Source organism: Antrostomus carolinensis, unplaced genomic scaffold (assembly GCF_000700745.2).
Source record: "Antrostomus carolinensis isolate BGI_N321 unplaced genomic scaffold, ASM70074v2 scaffold18229, whole genome shotgun sequence".
NCBI classification, from domain to species: Eukaryota; Metazoa; Chordata; class Aves; order Caprimulgiformes; family Caprimulgidae; genus Antrostomus; species Antrostomus carolinensis.
The window spans coordinates 34,485-46,477 of record NW_010338062.1 but is presented as its reverse complement, the minus strand read 5'-3'; the positions used below and the strand labels follow the sequence as shown (position 1 = coordinate 46,477).

The window sequence follows — 11,993 nt, the reverse complement described above, 5'->3', positions numbered from 1 at the left end:
CATGCTGAGTGAAGGAAGAAAATGTCCATTCTGCACTATGCAAAAAATTCTTAAGCTCGAGTATTTGCAAGATATGAGTGTTCAGTGAGAATTCACCTCTAGGTAATCCAAGTTCAGTTGTTGTTTAGTAACTTCCTTTCTTGTCTAATATCTCATAGCATGAAAGTATTAATAATGTGGACTCTGGAATTTGTATTAATGCTATAAAGTTGAATGACATGTAAATTTGGGGGGGGGTCAAAATACAAAATAGGGTTTGGTTGTGGTTTTTGAATTTTTTGGGGGGGCTGGATACTCAATTTGTGAGTGAAATATGATTTCACAAATGAATGGTGAAATACAACTTGCAGTGACTTTTTGTCACAGAATCACAGAGCGGTTGAGGTTGGAAGGGACCTCTGGAGCTCATCTGGTCCAAGCACCCTGCTCAAATGCAGTCACCTAGAGCCAGTCCCCCATGACCATGTCCAGAAGACCCCTGAATATCTCTAAGGAGGAAGACTCCTCCACCTCCATGGGCAGCCTGTGCCAGTGCTTAGTCACCCTCACAGTAAAAAAGTGTTTCCTGATGTTCAGAGGGAACCTCCTGTGTTTCACTTTGTGCCCACAGCCCCTGGCTCCACTCACTGGGCACCACTGCAAAGAGCCTGGCTCCCTCGTCTTTGCACCCTCCCTTCAGGCACTTAGACACATTGATGAGATCCCCTTGAGCCTTCCCTTCTCCAGGCAGAACAGTCCCAGCTCTCTCACCCTTTCCTCATCAGCTCCAGTCCCCTCATCTTCTTGGTGGGCCTTTGCTGGACTCTCTCCAGTATGTCCATGTCTCTCTTGTACTGGGGAGACCAGAACGGGATAAAAAGGAAACTGTTATTGGAGGTAACATTCTTTGAAAATGGTTTTAAACCCACATGTAATGCATAATAGTAAAGACTATTAGTGAGTCCCTATGAGGCATATTTAACAATGACAAATTTACCTAAGTGCTCCTAGTGAAACTTAATACTTTAAAAACTCTTGTGTAAGTAACAGCTAGATGTAGTTGGTGAGGTGTGTAATTTAATAAAACACAACATAATTGGACATGTCTAACAAAGACGTATCCAGACTTTGTGACTTAAACTGTCTGAAGTCAGGACTTTCTACAAGGTCTTATGAAGGCAATCTGTGTCAATTTTTAGTCGAGTCAGAATGCTTTGCTTTCAACACTTGGCTTTATTAATGTCCTCTGAGCTTTTTTGTGGTTAAATAAGGAACTATGACTAGTTGATGTTAAGAGTGTTTTTTCTTAATGTTCACCATCTAAGTCATCAGCTGGTTCCAACATGGCTTCTGGAGTATGACACTAGTATATGTAATGGCAAATCAGTGCTGATTGTGAAAAAATGCTCAGTGGATTCGTTCCCCCCCCCCTCACCTACTGCTAAGTTCCAATTCACTACTTAGTTTCTTGCTAAGAACTCTACTTGTGATAATCGTCTCGTTTCTTCTTGGCTCTGTTCAGGCATGAATTTCAGTAGTAGACCACTTATAACTGAAAAAGAAGCAAGAGCTGAAGGATACGAGTACTTGCCTATGTGGATTAGTTGGGGTTTTTATAAGCCTCATTACAAACATATCCCAGAGTGTTTTCAATTTATAGATGCCTGTTTTTGAATTACAGTATGAGTTTTTCATATTGAAATTTAATTACAATAAATTATTTTAATTGACACAATACAATTTTTTTTAAACCTCCAAAATTATTTTGGGGGTTTCAAACATTGAATTTTGCAAGACAAAAAAGTTTCTCAAACATGAATTTAAGGAAGAAATAAAACTAATTTTCAAATATTGTTTCAGAAATTCAATCTTTCATATTAAAAGCTAAAATGATTGTAAAAGGTAAGAAGTAAATGTAACAGAAAATCAAAGCCACCAGTTACATATAGTAAGAATTGTAATTGTCCCTCAAAAAAGCTACTACTAATAATTCTGCATGTTTTGCAATATTTTTAGTGGGCCTTCTCACCAGCAAAAGGTACTTTAGATCATAAGAGTTCTGCTGTACCAGTGTATGGGTTCATGTGCAGCTCCTCAGTCTGTTTCTTGGCACTGTAGTATCTTGTAGCCTTGCTTTATGACACAACATGGAGACAAACAATGACCTGATTTTGCGGATGATTTGCTGAATTTACAGCTAACTAAATGAGAATATTTTTCACCAATTTATTCTGATGTATTAGTATTATAAATTGTTTTCATAAAGCTCAACTTGGCTGCATTATCTTTACTCTTTGGAGAGGTAGCAAGCGAAGAACAGTTTCACTTTTTTCACTCCCTTTCCTTTTCCTTCTTCCCTTTCTTCCCCCTCCCTCCTAGCTGAAGGAAAAATGAACAGAAAAGCTTTAGGCTGGATGATGCCAGGATGGAGGGCTAGGAATTTCTGAATTTAGTTATTTTTTTTGCTTTTTATCACAGTGTTTTTCTTCTAGGTAACATGTACTGTAAAAGATAATCCAAGAGAAACAATAGTTATGTCAAAAGAAAGTGGAGTAATGAAGTTTGTTATTTTATGGTTTTGTCTCAGAAGTTAATATTTCAAGTTAATATTTGAACAGAATGAGGCCTATAACTGTTTAACTCCGAATTTTACCCCCAAAAACCAGTCACAGTATATGTATTTTAATACATACAGTTATTAATATGCTGTTGGACTGTTTAATTTTTATGCCTCAGGGTAGCACTGAGCACTATTTCTATTTCTACTTTTAGAAGCTTCCTCTCTTTAGTGTAGTACATTCTCTTATATAGCACCTGTTTTAAACTCCAAATCTGAATCTACAAATGTAAAACCTGACTTTTGAAATATTTGCTTTTTTGAACACTCTTCTTTAAAGGACGTATCAGGATCTCTCCCCAAAATGCTAGAAGCTTGAAGGATAAGGGAGGAACAATGTTGCATGGCCAAAACACATGTGCTTTCGTCATTAGCAAGGTACAGCATGACCTCATGTTGACCTCAAAGGTAAATCGCTAACAGGGAACAATTATACATGCCTGTGAAAGCAGCTTAGTTTTGAACATAATCAAGACATTAACTTCAGTGTGTAGAATAAAATTAAATTTACAACTCTGTCTGTCTGCCTTTCTCTTTCTCTCTCTTGTCTCTCTCCAAGTCTCTTCTTGAGAGAATGTTGGTTTTTTTATATATGTGTGTGTTGCAAAAGAAAATTATTTTTCTAGAGGTCATAATAAATTCCTAAATATGGGGAACCCAAAGTATCTTTTAACCAGTTTAGTCAAATTGCACATCTTGCAATGAAATGCTCTTTTTAACAGAAAGGTTTCACTTGTTGTCTAGAGTATTGATATTGCAGCCTTCAGGATGTGTATCTATATTCCCTTGGGGAATCTTGTGTAGTTCTGAAATGTATAGATCATTTAGACTTATGGGAAAGTTTTTTATATATCAATATGTTAATTTTTGTGTGCTTTTTTTAGACTGCCACACAAACGTATGACTTTTATTTTTTCATAGAAGACTGTTAATATCCTGTAGCGTTATGTGATATATCTCTACATATGATGGAATATAATTTAGCTAGCAGTTCTGAGCTATTTGGAGAAGAATTGCTGCCAGCATCTTGGAACTGTTAGCCATATCTGTCCCATATGATTTGTATAATACGATTGTTTGACATGAATTTTACTTTCTTTTTTTGATAGAATGAGAGAGCATATTCCTTCTGTGGAACAATAGAATACATGGCTCCAGATATTGTAAGAGGAGGAGATGCAGGACATGATAAGGTATGTTTTATCTAAGTTTATTACTCAAAAGAAATTAATTCTTCAGGAAACACTGTTGTTCAGCTTGAGGGGTTTTTGTAAAATGTGGTAGTGTCTTATTTAAACATACCTTATTTCAGGTTGTCCTAAAATAGATTATTGCCTATGTTGAAAAACATCAATATGATATATTTTCAGTTTTTAATCTTAAGTAAAAGGCATATTTATAAAGATATTGAGGCTTGTGTTCTGTTCAAAATTTGTTCTAAAAGTGCAGCGGGACAAAAAACTTAGTTGACAATTCCTTTTAAATAAAAAACTGTTTAGTTCAGAGTGGAAAAGTTACTGCTTTGTGGCTAATTCTGATATATTTTTTAAAATTGTACATCAGGGAAATCTATTATCTTTCTTAAAGTGTGGAGTGGGTTATTAGTGTTTCAAATGTTCTCAGATTATAAAAAATAATTCTGTTTAGCTTGAGGCTCAAGTTATATTATTATGTCAGTAATTGATGAGAAAGATCAAGACAAGCATAATTCACAGATGTAACAAAAAAACCCCTGCTCCCTGAAAGAATTATACAATATTCCTAGATAAATTATTCTGATTGCTCACTATACTGAGAAATTTTGGAGAATATTTAATCTCTATAGGGTTTTTTTGCTATAAATCGAGTTGACTTGTCTTTCTGTTGGGGATCACAAAATACAGTTGATCACAGTTCCTCTTATGACAGCCTTTTCAAGCAGTGGGAAATGTAATGTTACCCTCTGTCTCCTTTTTCTAGATTAACTGAACTCAGTCTGACTTTGCCTGAGAAGGTTCTTTCTTCTCCTTCTCAGTGCCTTCTGCTTCTCTTTTGGTCTGAGTTTGCCTGTATATTTCTTCAGGTAGGGAGCATTGTAGTGGGTGCAGTGTTTCAGCTAAGAGTTGGCAGTTTGAAGTACGGCAGAATGGTTACCTCCCTGATTCTTCTGTTAAATGTAAAATAGAATGGGAGTTATTATCTCAGACCTACTTTGTATTCCACTATAACCTCTGCATCTTTTTCTACTATACTGCTTGCCTAGTCATTTTAAAAATTGAATTTTACGAACTTATGAATTTAAGCTCTTTCCTGCATTCTATTTCTTAGTTTAATCTTGCCAGTTTTGATTATCTTTTCAAGTACTTACAAATTCAACGTTGTTGCTGATTTAAAGAGGAATCTCTGTTCTGTTATCTTTGATTGGGTCTGTCTGATACTTCCATTAGATGTAATGCAGAGCCATACAGTATTCTAAAAGAAATAGCTTCACAGTTTGATACCAAACATTAGCTGCTAACTAAGAGTGATTTTTCAGTTATCTCTATGATGGTAATTGTTTACACCACACACTCTGCCTCACCATTAGCAATGCCATGGTGACAGACACAGCGTTAGAGGGTTTTTAGTGAATTTCATATTTACTGCATATCTAGCAACCCAAAAATCTTATTTTTAAAAGAGGAAATGAGATTGCTTTAGCATGCTATGCTCTCACTGATTAATGTTTTTGATTTGTAATATCTTCTAGATAGCTGTATTGTTTGTCTAAAAGACTTGCTCTAGTATTTCAGTATTTATTTTTTTAAAGTTTGATTCCTGATTCTGCAGATCCTTATTTTCTTTTGGAAAAACACATGCCAAGGAAAATTTCTTCTTCTGGGATTTTCTCTGATCATTGTGTATTTGCAAAGTTAATTACTAACAGTACAGAGACTTCTTCAGCTATTTTTTCTAGACACTGAATATATGAAACACCAGATTTTGTGTGTCTTGAAGCAAAAAACCTAAAATGTAATGCCAAATTGTCGTCTTTTCACTGATTGTCTTCCTGCATTAATGTTGTCAAAATAAGTAAAGCAGAACTTCGGTTTCATTTGTTTGCAGATTTCATGGAAGTAAAACTGAGAAGTTCAATTTTAGTTGCAGTTGATTTTGTTGAAATGACTAAACTGCTTCTTTTATTATTCATAGTAGCATCTTTTCTTTTGAAAGAGAGAAACATTTTGTAAGTTATGAAGTATAAGAGAAATTAATAGTATGATTATTATACGGGAAACCAACTATCACATATGTTACCAGGGAATATAAGATAAAATTCCATAGCATTTTCAGATGCCCTGGTTAACTGTGACCTGTATTCTTAAATTGTGCTTTCTGAAAGTTTCTTAGTTTCAGTCTCAGGCTCAGGTTCCAATACCTTTTAGCAAGGCTTAGATTCCTCTGTTATTTCTAGTGTGTTTTAGAATTCTTTTCACTTTGCAATGGTAAAAGTAAAAATGAATTTGGGGTTGGGGGGAGGAACTTTAGTAGTCAATGGAAAGAGTTGAGAAAGTAGTTGAAGAAGCTAAGTGTAGAGATTTCAAAATAAAATAAATTTATTGTAGAAGATACCTCCAATCAGTACTGCAGTTGTTTATGCTTTATTGTTATCCAGGTTTGCCTTTGTATTGATAGGTGGGTTCTTCCTTTGCTATTTGCTTTCTGGGTGCATTGTTTTGTTCCTTCTTTTGTTAACAGTTTTACTTCGATGTATCATATGTTATTATTGTTGTTCTATAGGCTGTTGATTGGTGGAGTGTTGGTGTTCTTATGTATGAATTATTAACTGGAGCATCACCATTTACAGTTGATGGAGAGAAGAATTCCCAAGCAGAGATTTCTAGGTAAGATTCAAAACAGTAAAGTATACATGCTTGCTCACGAAGTGATGTTTATGCCAGAATATATGTTTTGTGAGTTTTAAACTAAAATTGAGGTGCTCCGGTTCTGTTTAACAGACTGACATCTGAAAGCAGATAGGTTTTATTAACCTCAGCAGGTTATTGAAATAGTAGAACTGACCTTTACAGAAGACCTATTTTGTTTAAACTACAGTGAAACCACAGATTTGTAGATACTCGACCCTGTTGCATGTTTACTGTTAAACAGGAAGTAAAATGAAATATGAAATTATATGTAAATAGAATTATCACATGTAAAACCTGGATACATAATGAAATACATTTAGCTAGAGAGATTTTTGTCAGCTCCTGCTAGATCACTCTGTCAGACTACAGATTTAAAGTGTCGGGATGTACCCTACTCCCACCATTTTATCACAGATAATATTCATTTTATTAGTGTATACCATGAAACAAGGAACAATATATTTTCTAGCTATACTTGCATATCTGAGGAGAAATTAATATGATACTTACAGAAATGAAATGACCTATACCTTTTTTATATTTTACATGTAAACTTTTAGTGACTATCAGCTTTCTTACATTCAGTAATCTGTACGCTTTAAAGGTTTGTTTACAGTACCCATGTAAAAGCATTAGGGCATTTTAAAAAGACAAAGCCATAAGCTTACCCAAAACACATTACTGAAATCTCCACCAAAAATTAGCATTTCCTATTACTGGACTTCTCTTGGAGTGAGGAGTTGCTTGAATTGCACAAATTAGTAACTGCTGTCAAGATTAGGTTGTTAGTCCAGTCCCCAAACTATAAATAGTCTTGCTCCTACTGGAATGTATTGCCATGATTCTGACCCTCACCTGAAGTCATTTGATATTTGAGGTTATAATGGGCAAGAGAACATACATCAGTTATTTAGATAATGTATTTTACTTGTATTATAAATTCAGTCAATTTCTTGGAAGGTTGAGACCAGTTTATTGGTTTCTAGGTCTCTACCAGAACAGGAAACTTACAGGGCCACTAGAAAAAATACAGGGGAGAGGGGAATCCATTAGCCAAACAAAACTCCTGACTTCACCCTCTTGGTCATTATGATGGAGTTAAAACATAAATTAACTCTTTCTGACCTACTTAAGGTTAGAAATTCTGTTGATTGCTTACTTATGCAATGTCTGAATTGGTAATTTTGACTCCCAAGATTTACTAAATAGAACTTTGAAGGAGTTACAGATTTTTAGAGAGAACCTTGACCTGAATTTTACAGCTACAGTTTTTGCCAAAAGCTGGGAAACTTTTTAGATATGTGTTCTACAGGATTTGACTGTGTTTTGTTACGTCCTTCTGTGCTCTTTAATATGTTAATCTTTATGATAATTTAAGATTAGCTGAGAAAGTACAAGGTTGCTAACATGCGTCCTCTGATGGCTAATAACCTAATTTCTGATCTGAATTTGGTTGTGGCAAGTTTACTGTGTTGTTGCTCAGTGTGCTTTTGTTCTGGTTGGTGTTCATGCTACACATTTATAGTCAGCAGTCCTGTAGTTTTCAGCTTTTATATTGATAAATTTAGAAGATAATTTCTTGCAGTTTTCTTTATTTAAAGAAATTCCTCAGTCTTCTTGTTTCCTGAAAAAGCCTTTTTTTAATTCAGCTTATATTGTCCTTTCTTACATACGGACAATTTATTCCTGTTGATATTTCAAGAGGATCTTGTTTAAGGGAAATAGTAATTCACCATCTGAACAAAAAGATATCACTTCCTTTTTTCTTGTTGATGCCCAATGGTGGACTGATAGATCAGATTTCTTCTCCTTTTCTGTCCCTTCTAACTGATAAGCCCCTAGTTTATATCTGAAATCTCATTAGTTCCAACTACATGACTGCATTTCAGACTTGATTTCATCTGGCTTCTGTTAACTTCAGTACTCATGTAAGACCCGTGGTTTCCAGATTCTTTTAATTGATAGCAGTTTCTGTGCTGGATGGCATCTGGTTTGTGTCTTTGCAGTTTATTATGTAGTGAATGTTACGTTCCTTTTAAGAGTGTAGCTGATCATAGGAGAACATTGCTGTTTTCTCTGTCCTGGCTGGTGCAGTGAGTCATGTGGAACTTGCTGGGGAATGGTGGTTGCTGTGTGCCTTGGGGAGTGCCACGTGTGTTTGGGGCTTTCCCTGAGGGTAGAGTAGAGCAGGCGGAACAGGTGTGAGATAGCAGCAGGCTGTGGTGCTCCTTCAGACCCAGCAGAGAGTGAGAAGATTATGGAGCAGAAGTACATCTGGGAGAAGATAGAAAGAAAACCTTTTTCTAAGGATTGAAGAGGAATGTGTAGAGTTTGCTGCAACTTGGGAAGCTGTTGAGCTACTTACTTGAGAGCATGCCTGAAAGAAATGATCCGTTCTTCCTGACATATACTAGCTTGCTAAATTTAGAAATTCTTGTTACCATGTTCATGGTTTTTCAGAAATGCCCTCCTCATATTTATCTCTAGCGTGAGTACACTGAGCTCTTGTTAAGAAATAACAGCTGAATTTTCAGTACATTTCTTTATCCTAAGCTTGTCTGTCCGAGAAGTTATGATCTTTATTCCTTTTTTCTTTGATAATTTTGTCATTGAGGATATGTTAGCATTTTACATTTAATGTCCTTTTTTATTGTTAATTCTTTCAATTGTGTCTGTAGCCTTTTCTGTAAAGTTTTCTGTTGAACTGAGATGCAGACTCTAGGTAGTTTTACACCTATAATTAAATAGGCTCCGAATTCTTCTGTGACTGTCTTTGACCTTTCTAGTTTCAGTTCTTCTCTAAACTGATGAAAAATTAAATTGCAGATAACTTAATCAGATATTTACAGTGGTGATGAAATCTGTAGCACTGACACAGAGATATGAATTGATACAAACTTATTTCTTGATGGCAAAGTTACTCTAAACAGAAATTGTATTTCCTAACCTAAATATGCTTTAACTTCCCAATTCCAGCAGACTTGGAGAATTCAGTTTTCTCTTATTCAGTCACAAGCCCTGAAAGCATAGTTTCCATGGCCTTTGGTTTTTCTGAGTTTAAGGAAAAAAGGCATCTTCTAAATGAATCCAGGTCCTTCTTTTATTTTACTCAGATAGGAAGTAATCTCTGATATTTTTAGATTATTCTATTCCCTTGCGTGGCACAGTGGCTATCTGCTGTTAAATTTGAGCACAAAGTCTTGATCTGAAATATCTTTTAATGGACAATGTAGTTTTTCTGTCAGAAATAGTTACTATGTGGTTTGTATCTTTTTTACTCTTTCTGATGAGAGACTGTGTTCAGTTCTTTTATCGTAATCTTTTTGACAACACTGTGGACTTCTCTTTCATGGCAAGTGTAACTTACGTAGGTGCAGACTTTAACTTCCCTTATGTGTCTGTCTCTGAAGACTCTTTTTGTTTATATGCTTGGTGTTATGGGTTATTAAACTTGATAAAAAAACTTTCATAGAACTATTCAAGTATCTCTCCTTTTCTATATGCTCTTTCTTCTTTCCCAAATCTTCCTTTTATTTTTGAGAATTTTGGACTTCCATTGCTGCAAAGCGTTGGATGGGACCCATCCTGCAAAAGCATAGGCAAAGGCTGGGTTTGATTTTCAGTTTGACCATGAGTAATTTGTAGTGCTGACTTGAAAGGCAGACAAATCCATTTTAGAGTGTTGATTTTTGAGGGTCTTGTTGTACATACAGGAATTTAAAATGAGCATGTAGTTTTTTGAGTATTATTTTCCTGCTGTGGAGCAGCTTAGAAAATCTTACCAGCTTTGGGGTTATGAATAGTTAGATATCTTTTTCCATTTTTATACATCTGTTCACCTATAAAATAATCTATAGAAGCATATGATGCCATATTAGCATGATAATGCTAACAGCAGCCGATGCTCTTTATCTGACATAGTTGGTTAGACTTTATTTAAACTTCAGGGAGGATGGCTGAAATTTGACCATCTGTTAGATGCTATCAAGATATTTTGTCCACAATTCTGCAAGAAGCCTTTTCTGTTGGGAAGATGCATAGCAGGTGTATACTGGGATTCCTTTTGTTCTCTGCTTGTGAAGTCTCCAGCAATTGCTAGATCTTTTAAAGGACAGAGCAGTCATTAAATCCAACTTGTCATTCGCATAGTGTCTTCTGGAATTTTGTCCTAGAGCTTTTAGCTTCTATCTAGAATGTACAGCATTTATATGCTTCTGTGGGAGTTCAGAATCCAAGAACTGATAGATAATGATGTAAAGATGCTTTTCTAACAGATAGCAATGAGTTAGGGAATCTCTGCCACATAAAGGAAACCATTTAATCCTAGACTTAGTGCAAATCACATCAGTGACTCTGCCTACAGATCGGCTCAACCTTTCAGTAGAGCAGGTGGTTTTAAGAAAGTCGTAAGTACTGCATCAGAGTCTCCAACTTGCATAGAACTGAGGATGCACATACAGATCTGGCTGCTCAAAGCTGGAACCAAAGAATCTGGCATTAGTAGTTCTGAGATGACAGGTCACTCAGTAGAGTCATTCTCAAATGTGAAAGTGAAAACTCTGCTTTGGAAGCTTGTCCCTGTGCCCTTTAACAGGGCTACAGCTTGAGATTGCTTTCTCTTACTCCCTAAACATCAGGATAAATATGTATCTTTTCGTGATGCTTATAACACAGTTCTGAGGGCACTGATAATAGACTATAGTAACAGCTCTAGCATAAACCTAATGTTTCTGTTGGTCAACTATGGTGATCTTTTTAGATTTGTTATGATCTGATTGTGTCTTTTACTTGGGGAAAGCAAAAAAAAGCTTCAGGTTCTGCACTTCTGATGTTTTATTATCATCTCTTCCACAGTCAGGTTCAGGCATCTGCTTTCAGGCTCATCACAGTGGAGGGGGAAAGGTGGCTTCCATCTCAGTATCACATATTTATGTCTGTACCTTGACCAAAATAGTTGGGCTTGGGGTTTTTTTCTGCCTATGAAATCTTTCATTGGTTGGCACCTAGAGGTTACCACTTCCTAAACTTTTTGTCCTCCTTCCTTGTAATTGGTTTTGTTTCTCTCTAAAGTTATGTAGTTATGGTTTCCAATAATTAATCAACATTAGTTTGTTCAAGCACCCCATCTTTAGTTAATTTTCTATAGCTTATATTTTACTTCTCAAAATGATCACTTAGTGGATATATTTAATAGTAATTTTTACAATATAGATTGATCAGTCTAATGCTAAAAGATAAATTGGTCATATTGGTCAGTAAGTCAAATTGCCAGATTGGTTCTGTTGTCAATAGATGTTTTCATATTCTTTGACATAAATTGTATTTTCTGAGCTACGCAGTGCATCAGAATTTTGACTAGTTTAGCTGCTAACAGAGTTAATTAAAATGAAAAATTAAGAAAATATCTTTCAGCTTCTGGCTAACAGCATATTTTCCCCTTTCATCTTAACCTCTGGGAACAAGCTGCTGTCCATGTTGGAAAACTCCCAATGACACTGTTTGTCTTTATA

The 11,993-nt window shown here is 35.6% G+C and overlaps 1 protein-coding gene across 1 annotated transcript in view; it reads left to right on the top strand.

The window, feature by feature from the left end:
* Positions 1 to 3,705: 3,705 nt before the first annotated feature.
* RPS6KA5 (ribosomal protein S6 kinase A5) overlaps positions 3,706 to 11,993 on the top strand; it is a 29,903-nt gene continuing 21,615 nt past the window's right edge. Inside the window, exons 1-2 of the mRNA XM_010175393.2 lie at positions 3,706 to 3,789; positions 6,356 to 6,459. Coding sequence (XP_010173695.1) covers positions 3,745 to 3,789; positions 6,356 to 6,459 — 149 coding nt within the window. The 5' untranslated portion in view covers positions 3,706 to 3,744. The remainder of the gene's footprint in view (positions 3,790 to 6,355; positions 6,460 to 11,993) is intronic.